Genomic DNA, 17,624 nt, shown 5'->3' with positions numbered 1-17,624 from the left:
GTAAAGAGATTAACAAATGCCACACAGCATTTTGCCAAATGTCTCCTTAATTCTATCTCTATGCTGCTCAGTAAGTTTTAGGCTACAAATTTAGGAGGAAAGGTTTGCCCATTAAATTACATCTTGAGATGTTGAACAGTGTAACTCAATTGTTTACAGTGTAATCATGTTTTCACAAATGTCCTATTGAGATTTGCACTGAAATTCTCATGAAAAATATGATGAAGTTATTTCAACCATTTGTGGCTGCTTGGTGACACATGCAAATAATATTCTTGGCTGGCTACAGCTGCCTTAGTAACGAAAGGGTTGACTGTTTTTATGATTGACCATCGTTCTTATTCTATACATGTGTAAGAATGAGTATGCAACCTATATTATCAAGGAGAAATGGAGACAATATATAGTAAAGTAAAGTCTTTAGTCATTCCACCTGCTGTAGGCAACTAAATAAATGAAATGCACCATTTCACTCTGAAAGAATTTGTCTTTTGATTTATAGGTGTTGGTAAATAACTTAGAAAATGGGTTCTTATTATGATGAAAGATCCTAACCTAGCCTTTTAGCAGTCAAGCCCCTCTCATCAATGATGGTGATATGTAAAAAGCATCCCTGACTGTGATACATGAAAGGCACCTGTGATGTGAAAAGCACCCAGTACACTCTTGGAGTGGCTAGCATTAGGAAGGGCATCCAGCCATAGAAACCAAGCCAAAATCAGACTGGATCCTGGTACAGCTCTCTGGCTTACCAGTTCCAGTCGAACTGTCTAACCCATGCCAACATGGAAAACAGGTGCTAAATGATGATGGTGATTTACTCTGTCGAATGTAGTGCTTATTCACATTATCATCATTTTCATTTAAAGTCTGTTTTACATGGGTCGAACAGCTCGATAAGAACTGGCAAGGCCAGGGGCTGCACCAGATTCCGAACTTTTGGTTTGCTTACTACAGCTGGAAGCCCTTCCTTAGACCAATCACTTTGCTGAGTGTACTGAGTGCTTTTTTACATTGTTTTGGATTTATCTTGCATTGCTTGAGATTTTGATGATATGGCTCATTATTTTTAGAATAACATAGTGTAGGTGTGAGAGGCCTTATCTGACCAGTTTGAACATAATTTAGGTAAAATATTTGGGCTGGATATGGCTGGTTTACATGATAAAAAGTTAAATGTCATTGTTGGTTTTATATCTTGGATTCAGAGGTGGGTTGGGGCTGTAAAAGGTTAAATGATATTGTAATACTCATTGGCTTTCTTTGAAATAAAAGTAAATTTTTTCTTTACATACAGTTGGTCTTTGGTTATATTGCCAAGTCTAAAAATTGAGTAATTATTTCAGATTTCACGTTCCCTTGCTGCTAAGGTATCCTTAGCTGTGAGATATGATGCACTTGGCGAAGATGATAGTGCTGAATTAGGAATTGCACAGAGAGCGAAAGTAGAAAAACGGTTAAAGTTAATGGAAGAAGGCAATGTAAGTGCTTATTTTATTATGAATTTCTCTGTGTTTCTTTGAAATCTTTTGAGGCCTTCAGTATTTTGATTTTTCATTATTTTATTTCTGTTTTGCAGTCACGGAGACTAAGTGGGCATGGAAAAGGAAAAACATTTGATAAGTATGAAAATAAAAGGTATGTTGATTTTAGGTTATATTGACCTTAGTTTTTGGACAGCATTGATGTGAATTATTAGTAGGATTTTTTTTTTTCCATTATTGATTCCATTCTTAAGATTGCAACCTTACTGTGATGCTCTTTTTAGATTGTATAGTTGAATATATTGACCTTATTGTTTGGACAGCATTTTAAATTCAGAACTGGCATTTGTTTTATTATTGCTTTTCAAAGAATAGAATTTGGCTGCTGTTTAAACTTGGAATGTAACTAAGTCCAACACACAGCACCATCAAATGATGAGGGAACATGGGGGAGGGCACTTTTTTCTAACATTGATTTATTTGTAACCACTACACAACCAAGGGGCAGTTGTATTGAAATTGAAATAAAGAACTTGCATTCTTTTCATTTCACCTGAAACAAGTTGGCTCTGTGAAACAATAAAAAAGTTTTTATGTTTAAATTTTAATATATAATAGATTGCAAACAAGTTTAATTAAAAAAAAAGATGATTTTATTAAATCTCGATGTTGCACTTTTTAACCTCAGGTTATAAAATTTTGCATCCGTTTTGCAGTGTTGTTAAGAAATATGACGAAGGCCAAGATTCCACATTGAGTAAGAAGAGCAAAAAGAGAAAATTGGATGAGACTGTGACAGAAGGCGGATCTTCCAAAAAGAGAAAAGTTGATGAATCTGGTAATTGAGATATTTCTCTTTCAGTATATAATCTTCATTTAGAGATACTTGTTAATAAATGTTAGTATGGTTGTAATTCCAATATCTAGAAATTGGTGAGAAAAGCCTTGAAAAATGTGATGTTAGTGATTTAACATTTAAATCAGCCCAAATATTCTGTCTACTTCCATTTTCAAACTGACCAGATCTGGCTCCTCACACCTATCTCACAACATCATTCTAAAGATTATACTATCACTTCTTTGAAATTTTGAAGCTAAGAGAAAATGCATGTGAATAAATAAGTAAGCATTGTATTTGACAGAGTAACCTGAAGGCTAAAAGGTTAAGCTCTGGTTGGCGGATATTGTCAAGATTAGGAAAAAGTATTTTGAAGAATAGGGTGCAGAAGCTCCACCATAAAATTAAATTACAAAAAACATTCTTTTAATTGGGTGCATTTCTATTTTTAACAGTTGAAGATCCTGTCAACTGTGAGACTGAAATGCCAAAAGAAAAACCTTGATTGCTATCCTCGGGAGTATAGTTTTATTGTACTTCACGCTGGAAAACTCTCAAACATACTATTGCATATATGTATTTGCCTAAAAGCCGTCAGCATTTTGCACATAAACTCACTCGAGACCACCAATTCACTGTCTTAAAGTGATTTAAATTACAATTTTCTAAAATTCAATGCTAGTCCATTTCTCAAGGGCTAGCTTAATAATGAGGTATTTTAATCCTGCCTCTCCCTCAGGTTGGGCAACTCTGTATTTCCGTGTTGTAGCACACCTATTTCTGTCTTCATTCCTGACCTTACTCTCTCTGGCCAGGTAACCTTGTACTTCCTCTACAGCAAGACACCTGTATGTCTCACTATAACCATTTCATCATCACCTACATCAATGCTACCTCTTCTATAAAGTTTTTTTTTTGTCTTGCAAGTAGTTGGTGACCCTGTCAGTGTAGGTGCCACTTAAAAGCTCTCAGTCCAGTGTAAAGTGGTTGGTGTTCCGAAGGGCATCCAACTGTAAAAATCTTGCCAAAACAGTCACAGAAGGCTGGTGCAGGCTTCAACCTGGCTGGCTCTTGTTGAACCATCCCATGGAAGACGGACGTTAACTGATGATGATAGCACCTAAACCAGCCAAAATATTCTACCTGTTCTATGTTTAAACTAGCCAGATCTGGCCTCTTAGGTGTACCCTATAATGTCAGTTTATTTTTAAAATATCACATTGGAATTTTGAAGCTACAAGATAATGCATGATTAATTCAAAACAATGTGAAGATAAGCTACACATTTGACAGTAATCTGAACACTAAAGGGTTAAAACAGCATATTTCATTCAATTTGAAAACAGTTATTGATCTACAAAAGTTGGAAAATTAGATACGGTTGGTTTAACTGCTTGGTATTCAGATCATTGTCAAATGTAATACTTATTAATTTATATTGTTTTGAATTAATCAAGCATTATTCTGTTGCTTTGAGATTTTGATGATATGATAATTTATTTTTAGAATGACAGGGTTGATGGCCAGTTTGAACATTAAAGCATGTAGAGTTATTTGGCTAGGTATGGTCGGTTTAAATGCTAAAGGGGTAGTTAGTGAAGTCACTTAGGTACTTAAATCCTAGATGGCAGCAATGGACCTGTCAACTGGTATGTCTTTCCCATCATGAATGTTACATTTTGACTGCTTTGTGTATGAAGTTGCATGGTAAAAAAAACATAGGTATTAGACATGTTCTATAAGGTCATTATCATTCAGAAATAATAAAGCATGGCAGGCTGATAGAGAAAATAAGCATTAGCAGAGGATTGTAGGGGTTGGAGGTGTGATGCATGTGTGTTCCATCTCATAAAAGAGAAGAGTATGTAGAAGGTTACTGAAATAGACTTGTGCAACCTGGCTGTCATGGATGTGAAAATGAGATACTGCACTATTTATTTTGAAACAACACAAAACTAACGTAAGAGAGCAAGAAATGTGTACAGAATACATTTTCAGGGTGAGGCATACACTAGTAATACAAATAAATGGAATGACTTCAGTTTTGAATCCTGTAGACATTATTCTCTTAATATTTCTGGAGTGAAACTTAGTCTTGCATTTCCAAGTTGAATTTGCCCCATAGCAGTGCTACATTCTGCTAATAAATTATTTATAATTGATTTACTTTCTTTTAAACTTGCAGTGAAGGTAGAGGTCAAATCAGAACCAGAAGAGGCTGGTATGTATATTTGCTTAAAAGGTTACTTCATATTTCGATCTTGGAAGGTAGCTTTGTAATTAAGGATGTCAGATGATGAATTTTATCCATTGAAGTGTCAAGCTCATGATGACACTTATCCATCACCCTATTCTGATGGCAAACCTTTTTATTTCCAAAGCTACTTGTATTATTAATATTCAGATATTCGTTGTTCTATGAATTGGATACTACCTTTGATATTCTTTTAATATGAAATATATTTTACTTTACAGATAAAGATGACACAACAGAAGTAAAAAAGAAGAAAAAGAAAAAGAAAAATAAAAAAATAAAATCGGAGCCCGAAAGTGAATAATTATTCCGTTCTGTGATAAGATCTGGACTTGTATATATAAATATCTATAAAATTTTTTTATAAAAACACTTTTGGGTTTTTATTGGCATCACAAAATATTTTTACATGCCTTTTCTTTTTGAGAACCAGTCAAGGTGATTAAACTAGCTCTCTGCAGTTAGTTTATCATTTTCTTCAAGGGCTTTTAGCAATTTCTCTTTGTTCTGCTTCACCCAGTCATCCAAATTTGAAAGTTTAGGATTCAGTTCTCGAGATTCTTCTATATTACGGTCACTGCGTGCTTGCTTATAAAACCGGAACATATTTGACAGCTCTTTTACACCTGGAATACTCTGATTCTGATCTTCATATTCATCACAAGAAATCTGGAAGTAGACAAAGGTTTTAAATTCAGCTATAATGGGTCATGAAGAGAGCTGTAGCCACTCAACTAAATAAGAGAAACATAGGTTCAAGGGGAATAACCTAGTCCTTATGCTTGTTACTGAGTGCAGTGTCAGATTTTTGCTTGACAACTTTTGTTACAGTCCATATGCAAATCGTTTCTCTTGAAATGTAAGTCAATGAATATGTGTATAACTGAAACAGTGGCCCCCGTTTAAAACAAGTTCAACATTCACAATTAGAGATCGGCATTTATGCAGCTGTCTTCACCTCCATATACATCATTAACATACTTGCACAATATAACTGATGCCTCTTAGCACATTACTAAAGCAATAGGTAAGTAATGTGGAAAGTCAATGTAACAGTAAAGATGCAGTTTAAGTATAACTAATTTATTTAGTAGTAGAACGACTGCTGACAAGTAACAAGACATGGCCTGCAAGTGTCAGGGAAGCTGAATAACTTAAGTTTACATGAGTGATTCAATTGTAAGCCAGGATAAACTAGTAGCCAGAGTCAATGAGATAGTGGTGGGAAGTAAATTATTGAGTTAGTGACAAGAATGAGTCAAAACCTTTACAAAACAAACAGGTTTACAACTGGAGAACTCCTTTATCCACAATTAGCCAATTATTACACCTGAAGAAACAATAAATGGCACAAGGAAACACTTGACGCTCTTGCAAAAGTTTAGTGTTCCCTGCAAGCCAAGTATTCTAAGATTTGAGGAGGTAGTTGGTCACACGTGTGAAACTTATAGAAACGTGCTATCAACAAAGTTTTCTGAAGCATAAGTATCAGATTCTCCAAGGAAACTAACCTTTTTGCAATTATACCGGACATGTGTCAACTTGGCAGTCCCCTACAACTTTGGATGAAACATGATGAGGACTTAGCCCATTAGTGTTCAGATTAATCAGTAGAATTCAGTGCTTATTTGTTCACGTCATTTTGAATTATACAGGTTCAAAAGGGGTTTCCATTAAGGAGTACAAATCATTGATTCAGTCCTTGAAAATAAAGCTGTCCATTATCCAACAGAGTTCCTTAATTCTCTTGAGTAACTTGGAACTCCACAAACTTTTTCTGAAGGTAGGAGTCCTAAATTATGCAATGGGACAAGGTTGATTGTGAAAAGATTATTACCTAATGTGAAAGAAGCTACTATCATTACTGTATGTGCTTCTGGGAAAGACATTTTCATTCCGTTCAAACGAACAAAATTCCCAATGCAAGTTTGCTTCGCAATGTCTATTGATAAAGCTCAAAGTCAGACTTTGAAATCTACTGGCTTACACTTAATTGAGCCTTGCTTTTCCCGTGGTCAACTTTATGTTGGTTGCTCCAGGGTTGGTAGTTTGCAAGACTTATTTGTCTATGCTCCAAACCAGAGAATGAATGTTGTTTACTCAGAAGCTCTTATGTAATTGCCTTCAACATATGTGATAAAATTTATCTCCCTACATAAAAGTTTTCATTTTTATTATTTTTTGCTTTTGTATTATGAATGCATAATTGACTTTCCAATTGAAGAATTTAGAATAACAAATTTCTTTGCATTTTTCTTCCGATATATAAGGAAAAATTTCAGTACTAGGTGCCTCTGCTAGTATATATATATATTATGAAGCAGTGAGTTCAATTCTTGGACAGGGCTGTGTGTTGAGTTGAGCAAAATACTCCAGTTCACTCAGATGTAGAAATGAGTTGCGATACCACTGGTGCCAAGCTGTATCAGCCTTTGCCTTACCTTGGATAACATTGGTGGTGTGGAGAGAAGAGGCTGGTCTGCATGGGCAACTACTGATCTTCCATAAACAACCTTGCCCAGACTTGTTACTTGGAGGGGAACTTCCTAGGTGCAATCTCATGGTCATTCATGACCGAAGGTGTTTTTTTTACCTATACATACACACAAACATCAGTGTATCACAGGATAAAATGAAATATTTAAGACACCTTATTGTAGTTCTATTGACTCAGGAACTCATAAAATAGAAATCAAATTTTTAATTTCACTCACCTGGGCATGGACGAATTCTAGTGGACTAAGATGCTTTGTTAGGATCTTACAACAAGTATGTATAAGGAACTGATCTGCTGCCAATCCAATTGTTTTCTTATGGTATTTCTCTGAATTCATGAATATTGAATGAATACATTCACCAATTTCATCCACACTGATTCCATACATATAAGAGTTGCCAATTGGAATTGCTGAAAAATAAAGAACCTTATTAGCTTATGACTGAATCCAAAATTTAAAACAAAATGTACAGAATTGTAATTTAGAACCCAAAAGGGAAAATATAAACAGGTGCTACACACTAAGTATTTATTACCAAGTAACAGAGTGAATACTCAGGACATTGCTGTCTCAAGCCCTAGGACACATGGGGCTAGTTTCCTGGCCCAAAGTTAGTGTCATTAAGTTTCGGATTAAAGTAAAATTGTTTTTATTATAACTGATCATGAAAACAAACACTGACCATGCTGGGGCACCATTTTGAAGAATTTTTAATCCAATGAATCGATCCAGTACTTTGTTTTTTTAAAAGCCTTGTACTTATTCTATCAGTCTCTTTTGTTGCACTGCTATGAGGTGGTGTCAAAAAGTTACTGGACTAGTTCTATAGCATACCAACAGATGGCAGCACATGGTTGCATGCGCAGTGAAAGCTAGTTGTGTACCGAGTGACATCACTGTGTTTACTTTGCAAGTTATAAAACTTGTGTTTTTGTGATCACGTGTATACTGTAGTCTGCAATTTTGTTGAAGTTGGAACAAAGAGCCAACATGAAATTTGGCATTAAATTGGTGAAGTCTGCTAAAAATACATTGAGCATGCTTTGGCAATGAGGTAATGAGTTATATGGGCACTTTAAAAGTGGAAGTATGTCCCTGGGAGACAATGAGCGATCTGGAAGACCTGCCATAAGCATCACCCATTGAAATGTGGAGAACATTTAACAGTTTCTGCATTAGGATCGTTGGAGGATGATCAATGACATTGCTGGTGTTGGTCTGAATTAAACATGATGAATCTCTATCAAGTTTTTCGCCCGCCTACTAACTAATGAGCAGCAAGAACATTGTGTCGAAGATCGCTGTCAGTATGCTGCTGATGAACAAGCCTTCATGTCAAGGGTCATCACAGGTGATGAGAGTTGGGCCCTGAGATGGAGCAGCAGTAGTCACAATGGAAGAGCCCTCCATCTCCACGACTGAAGAAGGCACAACAGAACTGCAGCTCAAGGTTTTAAAAATTTTTTTTGACATCCATGGTATTGTGCATTGAGAATTCGTCTCCCAGGGCCAGATTGTCAATTGAGAGTTCTACCTGAGCAGTTTGTGCATAAAGCAAGAATATTTGGGCTAGATATGGCAGGCTTAAATGACCTTAGACAATAAGTAAAGATATTGAGTGATACAAATCTTTATGCCATTTGGCTGGATGTAAAATCTTAACCTTCAGAATTCTCTGAAGGACCAATACAATTTACACTTTATAACATACAGGCTCGTGTGAGGAGGTCCATTAGTTCATGGAAACAGCAACAATTACAAGGTGATTATATAAGTATAGCGGAGGTGCAATGGCCCAGTGGTTAGGGCAGCGGACTCACGGTCATAGGATCGCGGTTTTGATTCCCAGACCGGGCGTTATGAGTGTTTATTGAGCGAAAACACCTAAAAGCTCCACGAGGCTCTGGCAGGGGATGGTGGTGAACCCTGCTGTACTCTTTCACCACAACTTTCTCTCACTCTTACTTCCTGTAATTCAAAGGGTCAGCCTTGTCACACCGTGTCACGCTGAATATCCCCGAGAACTACGTTAAAGGTACACGTGTCTGTGGATTGCTCAGCCACTTGCACGTTAATTTCACGAGCAGGCTGTTCCGTTGATCGGATCGACTGGAACCCTCGACGTCGTAAGCGACGGAGTTCCAACAACAACAATATATAAATATAATAAAATACAAAACGAATAAAGAATTTTATAGCTGATGGGTTTTGGTTACTTACGTAGTTTATACTTATTCTCTGATATTTTCTGTGGAGGAGTGTTTTCATAAAGATTTTCGTAATACCATGGTAGTCGGATAATGGTGTACTTATTAACTCCGCTATTTTTTATATATTCTTCAACTTCAGCTTTGCCATCAAAGTGATCGCACACTAGGCCACTGATGCGAACTGCACTTTCTAAACCACTGTAGACAACATGGTTAACCTTCAGTTCACAACATGTGTTTATAATGTTCTTCCCCTGCAAAGAGTAACAATGAATTATAGAATAGATTTCTTTTATTGTATCTTCATATATACATGAAACCATGACAAAGTTAGATGCAAAATGTTTCTGAAAAATTTACTCATGAAATATTTAACATACAAAAGACAATCATCATCATTTAATGTCCACTTTTTCCAGGGTTGCATGGGGAACATGGAATTTGTTGAGACATTTTCTATGGCTGGATGCCCTTTCTGTTGCCAACCCTCACCTGTTTCCAGGCAAGATAACCAGACATGGTTTTCATGGAACACTGGAAACAAACACCATAACTTGTATGATGATGCTAATATATAATAATCGTGTGATGTCAATACAAGGGTACATACAAATACATAAATATATATATTGTGTAATGTTTATGCCTGTGTTTGTGTGTGTTTCTATGTACTTGTCTTGACATGGTGAGATATATGACAAGCGTCTTCTTTCTGTCTACCATATCCACTCATGAGGCTTTGGCTGGCCCGAGGGTATAGTGGAAGACATTACTTCAGGTGTCACACAGGGGCATTGAGCTCAAGATGACATGGTTAGGAAGCAAGCTTCTTAACCACACAGCCACATCTGTGCTGCAAGGCAAAGTTAAATGCAAAAGGTTTTTGAATATTTTTGCATCAAATATTTGAGACATAAAATTTCTTCAAATATAAGCAGCTGTTATCTTTTACCTTTTACTTGTTTCAGTCATTATACTGTGGCCATGCTGGGGCACCACCTTGAAGAATTTTAGTTCGAAGAATTGACTCCAGTGCTTTTTTTTTGTTTTTTTTGGAAGCCTGGTACTTATTCTATTGGTCTCTTTTGCTGAACTACTAAGTTATGAAGGCATAAACACACCAACACCAGTTATCAAGCAGTGGAGGGAGCAAACAAAGACGCATGCATACACGCACAATGCGCTTCTTTCAGTTTCTGTCAGCCAAATCCACTCACAAGGATCTGGTTGGCCCAAGGCTCTAGTAAAATACACTTGCCCAAGGTACCATGCAGCAGAACTGGCCGAGAAGTATTGTCCCTATCAATAACCAATTGAATCCAATAATTATAATTTTCAATTCCAAGAATTATTCCTCCCAAAGGATGACTTAATACCATACAGTATTTTTACAGTTGAGTTCTAGGTCAGCCCCTTTAGAATGGATCTGTAATCAAAAGGTGTTCAATCAGTGACCATAATAACTTTCATCCATGTGTTATAATATCATATGGTCGAATGTTTCCTTATTACTTAAAGACAGCAGATGTGAAGTGAAGAACATCTGAGTGATATTTCTAGCTGGCTTGAGTGACTACAGAAAAGCTCCCATATATGCTTTTAACAACACTGATCCTCAGCAAAATGAAAGGAGGAGAACTGTATACATAGAGGAAAAGTTGATATTGCTTACTTGTTGCACTTCACAAGATTTATCCATTGTTTCAAAGTAATCTGTGACAGCAAAACATCCCCATGCTCCTTTTAGACAGTCTCTGATCAAGTCACATTCTTCATAATCTCCTTCAACTACTTCACAACCTGTGAACACATGCAAAAAAATGGAAAATATTTAAGCTTTTGGCATTCTGATAACGCTCAAATGTAAGGCTAATTTATTCACATTGTTTTGAATTAGTCATGCATCATCTCATAGCTTCAAGATTTCAGCAGAATTGGAGAAGAAATTGCAGATATGGAAACAAAACCTGGAATCAAAGGGCCTTAAAGTTAGCCTAGTAAAGACCAAAGTTGTTAGTAAGAAAGAAGATAAAACTCTTTTTCTGTCGGGTAAATGGCTCTGCTGAATATGTAGGAAAGGAGTTGGAAGAAATTCCACTCGCTGTACCCAGTGTAAACTATGGATATGAGGTGCAGTGGAATCATTGGTAGATTAACAGGTAAGTCGTCTTAATGCTCAAGAAGCTCTCTTGAGGTTGTAGATCGTTTCTGTTGCCTAGGTGACCAAATTAACAATGGTGGAGGATCTTCTGAAAGTATTGTTTCTAGAATAAGAATTGGGTGGAGGAAGTTCTGAGAGCTATTATCTCTGTTGGCAACAAAAGGACTTTCTCTCAGAGTGAAAGGTAGGCTATATGATGCTTGTATGCAAATGGCTATACTACATGGTAGTGAGACATGGGCTCTGAATGTAGATGACATGCATAGACTAGAGAGGAATGAAGGTAGTATGCTCCATTGGATGTACAACATCAGTATACATGTATGACAAAGTGCAAATGTATTGAGAGAAAAGTTGGGCATAAGAGGAATCCAATGTAGCATGCAAGAGAGAAGACTACGTTGGTTTGGACATGTGAGGCATATGAATGAGGACAGCTGCATAAAGTAGTGTCGATCACTGAAAGTAGATGGTATCCGCAGAAGAGGGAGACCCAGGAAGACATATGATGAAGTAGTAAGGACTGATCTCAGGATGTTAGACCTCATGGAGGAAAAGACAATGGACCAAGACGTCTAGCCATATGAAGTTCTTGAGAAGATCCACTCACGTCAGTGAAACTGAATTCTAGAAGTACTATGTGTCCCACAAACACTTAGGAAAATTTCTCACACACTCTACCACAACAAACCAAACTACATCTCTTCTTTTCCTCACATTTCCACTTCATGCACTCGGCTTACTTCCCACTCCCCAATCCTGTCCGCTTGGCTCTGTGCAACTGTATCACTGCTATCTGCTAGCTTCTGACCTGTTCTACCCATGCCCTGTCTTACTGTATCACTGTGTATGCCCGGCACTTTGTCACCATCTCTATCCTGCTGTCTTCCTCTCTCTCCTTCTCTTGCACTTTCCTCAGGTTAGGTAATCATGTATTTCCTTTGCGGTACTGCACCTGTTTCTGCCTTCATTTCTGATCTCCCTCTCTCTCTGGCCAGGTAACTTTGTACCTCCTCTACAGCAAGACACCTGTTTCTGTCTCTCTGCCTAACTATAACCTTTCATCATCTGACACAAGATCACCTCCTCCAATGTCCCCTCCCTTCTCAAAAGAGTTTTTTTTTTGTCCTGCAAGTACTTGGTGACCCTGTCAGTGCAGGTACCACTTAAAAGTACCCAGTCAACACTGTAAAGTGGCTGGCATTTGGAAGGGCATCCAGCTGTAAAAACCTCACCAAAACTCACTTCGCCTGTGCTTGTGCCACATAAAAAGCACTAAGTCCATTCTGTTGAGTGGTTGGTGTTAGGAAGGGTATCCAGCTGTAAAAATCCTGCTAAAACAGTTACAGAAGTCTGGTGCAGGCTTCTACCTAGCTGGCTCCTGTCAAACCATCCCCTTATGTCAGCATGGAAGGTAGATGTTAAACGATGATGATGATGATGATGATAGTATATATATATTTTAAAATGACACTTTAGGGCATGTGTGACAGGCCAAATCTGGCCAGTTTCAACATAAAACAGAATATTTGGGTTAGATATGACTGGTTTGAATATGTAAAATTATAATGATATAATAAACATGAATTAGATCTATAAATGTGGTCAGCTTAAAACAAGCAAACAATCCCATGATCAAAGGTATTCTAGCAGTGATTAAGCTATCTCTTTAGTGGGCAAGATTTTCTTATTAGTCAGTGTGTTCGTTTCTTTCCTAAAATTTGATGGAAGTTTGGTTACTATTTGTTAGAAGTCAAGATCCCTAATTTTCTTGAGAAACTATGTTTCAATATTAGAGTGGTAAATCTGACACCCCATCCAATTTAACACCACACTTGATGCTTTTACTGAAGTTACTTTTCCACAAATTACAAATAAAACAGGTTTTCATAAATATAATTGATATTTATTGCTAGCTATCACTAGCTTTCTCTTTTGCATTGTCAACCATCTTTATTGGAGTTCATCACTTTCTCACAATCATCCTTCTACTATTGCTCGTTGTTGTTCACATCTATTTATCTGTCATTTACTTTACTTCCTCTTCACTTACACCTGTTACCTTCATATCACTTTCTCTTTCCCCATCATACCAGTCACGCTGTTTTTCTATTCAATCTCTTCATGAACAACCAGCATATAAACGTCCATCACTTGCTCTCTTTCATTACTCTGTCCTGTCACTTTGTTATTCCCATTACTCCATTTCTACCACCCCTTTTATCTCATTCTCTTTTCCATCACTCTCTCTTCTATTCATTCTTTCAGTGATGATGCCTGGAAAAAAGGAGAATACAGGGTAAAGAAGATATCTTAGTTGTGCTGGGGGTAATGCAGCGTCTCTAGTACTACTGCCTTAATAATTTGCAACCATTACACTGTGTAAAATGGCTGGCATTAATAAAGGTATCCAGCTATAAAAATCATGCCAAAATTGGAATCTATGAAGGCAGTAACTCCAGACAAGAAATGACTTAGACTGACAACCTGCCCATCCTATACCATCATGGAAAGGTGAATATAAAATAACAATGATAAAGACCAGAAGCTAACAGATTCAGTAATGTGCTAAACAATTTTTAATTATGTCCCCTTGTGTTTGGATTTCAAATTACACTGAGGCTGTCTCTACTGTCTGTTATTCAGGGATCAATAAAATAAAACTACACCCTACTATTTTAAAATATTTTACAATTAAATTTTCTATGCTTAAAAAATAATTTCTAAAAATACCAAACAAAGTTGAAGGACTGAAGCAGTTGTTTTAAATTCTTGTTGCTGATGTGGTTTAACTTTAAGTAAGCCTTGACTAGACAACCTATTATTAATAGCTTTCGATCAGAATGTACTATCATGTTTTGTGCTGATGAAGTTCTTTCTGTCATACACTGCATCAACTCTGGTCTGCTTATAGGGCCTGGTCTTGTCCTGGACTCATTCCTTCCCTTCACCAATCACCCACATGCTGTCACATGTAACAACATTCGACAAACTATACTTCATTCTCAAACCATACATTATTGAAATATAACCAAAACACCACACACTAAACCTCACTAGTTCTAGGGTCAAAGTTTTTAAACATCTTCTAATGGGAATGTACCAACAGTATCTCTTTCAAAAGAAAAAGAATGTACAAACACTACTCATATCAAGAAAACATTATACCTAATCCCATTAACAAGTAACAGGAGCCCTCATGACTGCTTCCAATGCGAGGCCCCACTAGCAATGAAGATCTCTCCTTGTGAAAGCACATCCTTAACATTGCTAAGACTAACCTGTCTCTTCAAATAATACTTCAGTCTCAACAATTATTAATACTCTAATACTCTACAAACCTCAGGTGAAACTCACAATGGAGTATTACACATCTGGGATGGTGCTGTTGCTGCGCACACAGACATCCTAGAAAGGTCACTCAACAGATGGAAATAAAAATCACTTACAGACACCCTTCAGCCTCTGGCTTACAGGCACGTTGACTCCTCAGTTTGTCTTTTCTAACACTGCTAATGAATAGCCTTTGCTCCTTGGAGGTGGCTGGTTTCATATCACTCCACTTCAGCACTCCCACCTCACTTATCTCTCTTCTCATCAACCATTAAATAGTATGTTATTTCAATTTATCTGTATCATTATGTAGTGTTTTCCCCCAAAATATGGTTGGCCGTTGGGTCTCTCTGTTTGAGGGATTTTGCCCATTAGACAGGTTTCATTTTCACACCCCTCCTTACTAAGCGAATAGGGTAGGATAGCCAGTTCAAATCGCCGATCACGGGGCAGGTTGTCCTGAGTTATATGGTATTAATTAATAGATAAAATAAATGGAAATAACATTTAATTATCAACTTATTATGAACATAGGAACTGAGCTTTAGGGAAATATCTAAAACATTCAATAGTTGTCTTCCTAAAACAAATCCTGATAAGGGAAATGTGCCACAGAAACGATTATTTACTTTCCTTTTACGCTCAAGTTCAATTCCCGCCAAGGTCGACTTTGTTTTTTATACTTCTGAGGGCGATAAAACAAATACTAGTCAACTTTTGAGTCATATTTAATTCATTGCTTTTTATGTATAACGTTTGTGGCATTGAGCCTTCCATTAGAAGTCGATATATCCCAACTGACAAGCTAACTCGCACTTGTAAACCATTTTCGCCAGATTTGTATCCCCTGTGTCAAAATATTTATTTATCATGGCAAAAGTTCGAGATAAAAAGAAAAGTGAGAAAAATGTAAAACTTGTACGAAAAAAAAAAAAAATTAAATTAAAATACGTAACTTTGAAACTATATAAATTGCACAAAATTCTACAATAATTATAGAGTGGCAAACGTTCACATATCTCAAATTAATGATTAAAAGCTTTTTTTTTGTCTAGTGATGAATGACATTATTCTGTGTTCTTTAGTGTTATTCTTTAGAATATCCCAAACAAAGATATTGCAGGAGACAAAGAACGGCTTTAGTGTAAATAGATTTAAAATTTCATTTGCGACATCAATGTTTTTCTTTCAGTTATTTATTACACTTTAAACATTTATAAAAAATTAAAGTTCAGTCTTTTCTGATATATATAAGAAGTATTTTGATTATATTTTCCCATTATTTGAATTTGGTTAAAAATACGAAATTAAAAAACTGAACAGCTTGCTTCAAATTAAATTTGGTCGAACATTTAGTGAAATGAAACACAATAACGTACCTAACTCTTTTAATTCTTGGGCTCTTTCTCCGTCTGGATGTCTTGTTACTGCTCTTACTTTAAACTTTGAACTTTCTTGGCACAGGGCTCTAATAACAGACCCACCTTGCATGCCAGTGGCACCAAAAACTGTTATGATTTTTGTCTCATTTTCTGATTCTGTCTCGGGTGCTGTCTCAGCTTCCTCGGCCATAATTTTGATATTTTTGGGTGGAATTTTAACAACTCAAATAAGTGGTATGCAGATATAAATAAGCGCAATCTTTAAATGTTTATTAGCATTCAAAAAGAAGAAAAAAAACACGCTGGAATGAACCACTTAAGGAATATTTGAAATGAAAACACTATTGAGCGGTGGCGAAGTGACAGTTGACGATTAGCAAGTGCTCTATCAGTAGTCTCCCTTTGATATAGTCAGACCATTATGAGAACGCTTAAAGCATTTCTTTAAAATTTAAAAAAATCAATTAATTTGTTTTTTAATCGTTAGTCAATAAAATTTTGAAAATGATTTTATTCTCATAAAATTTTGTACACAATATAAAATGTAGTTGAAATCCCGCCGAAATTTACTTTGCCTGTAATCATTAATAGTTAAGCGATAAAATGTTTGACCTGTCAAGATCAATCTGTCCCTCTATAATGCATCCTGGTCGTGAGTAGAATTGTAATAAAGCAAAACTCTGCTTATTTTAATGGCTTTCTAATTAAACTCCATACAACGGTCTTTCAGGAAGACCATTGCATTAAATTTAATTTAGCGAAAGCGATAGAAGACTTAGCCTATATATTTGACTACTTCAGACCCTTTAAGCCAGTATTTTGTAAAATGGTGATCAAATGCGCTCAGTTTCGGATAGTATATTTTATTTGAAATGATATAATACATTCTTAAGATGCAGTAGTATAGCAAAGGCTTTCAGCTCTCGATGCACAAAAAACAAAAAAAAACACACACACTTGGAGCTCGAACCTTAACTTACATAATATGTTAGAGAAATTTTTGGATCTCTTTACACATGTGCTCAGTTGGGGAAGACTTATCTCTCTCACTACGCTTCACTACACTGTGGTCGTTTAGCCTGGTCCGGCAGGTGATCTTCGATTTTTAAGTGCCACTTTGTCAAATTTTAGTAATATTTGTTTGTACCGTGGAAAAATTCCATTTTTTACTCTGTATTAAGGGTAGTATGTTTATCATAAGGGATTTTTGGCGCAAAATTAAGATATCTGTTTTATTTTATAAATTTTTGTGGATTTTTTTTTTTTTTAGAATAATAATTATTTTGTGAGGTGAAGAAGTAATATCTGACCTCTGACTGGACCGTCAATACTAGTAGCGGGGAAGGAGAATATCATTCTCAAACTGGAAGCTACACCGAATGCTTGCAACGAAGTGAGTCCCGCTAAAAGCACCGAAGGTGTCAGAACCGCGCTTGTTGATGTTGGTAATACGTAGTAAGTCGT

At 36.4% G+C, this 17,624-nt stretch overlaps 2 protein-coding genes and 1 non-coding gene across 3 annotated transcripts in view; 2 read left to right on the top strand and 1 right to left on the bottom strand.

The window, feature by feature from the left end:
* Positions 1-4,948, top strand: part of LOC106868126 (nucleolar protein 58) — a 16,388-nt gene extending 11,440 nt beyond the window's left edge. The window contains exons 11-15 of the mRNA XM_014913260.3: positions 1,347-1,481; positions 1,580-1,638; positions 2,201-2,322; positions 4,508-4,543; positions 4,798-4,948. Coding sequence (XP_014768746.1) covers positions 1,347-1,481; positions 1,580-1,638; positions 2,201-2,322; positions 4,508-4,543; positions 4,798-4,880 — 435 coding nt within the window. The 3' untranslated portion in view covers positions 4,881-4,948. The remainder of the gene's footprint in view (positions 1-1,346; positions 1,482-1,579; positions 1,639-2,200; positions 2,323-4,507; positions 4,544-4,797) is intronic.
* Positions 2,115-17,624, bottom strand: LOC106868137 (nmrA-like family domain-containing protein 1). The gene is made up of 5 exons (XM_014913270.3): positions 16,158-17,624; positions 10,957-11,084; positions 9,295-9,538; positions 7,291-7,484; positions 2,115-5,245 (listed from the first exon to the last, which is right to left on the bottom strand). Exons 1-5 carry the CDS (start codon positions 16,348-16,350, stop codon positions 5,024-5,026), a joined length of 981 nt encoding a protein of 326 aa, XP_014768756.1. The 5' UTR covers positions 16,351-17,624; the 3' UTR covers positions 2,115-5,023.
* LOC128250151 (small nucleolar RNA SNORD83) lies at positions 4,611-4,684 on the top strand. Its single transcript, XR_008266272.1, has one exon. It is a non-coding gene; the product is annotated as a small nucleolar RNA SNORD83 (small nucleolar RNA).

This window comes from Octopus bimaculoides, chromosome 1, assembly GCF_046866305.1.
Source record: "Octopus bimaculoides isolate indiv1 chromosome 1, ASM4686630v1, whole genome shotgun sequence".
In the NCBI taxonomy this organism is placed as follows: domain Eukaryota; kingdom Metazoa; phylum Mollusca; class Cephalopoda; order Octopoda; family Octopodidae; genus Octopus; species Octopus bimaculoides.
The sequence above is the reverse complement of the archived record's forward strand: the minus strand, read 5'-3'. Positions and strand labels throughout refer to the sequence as shown.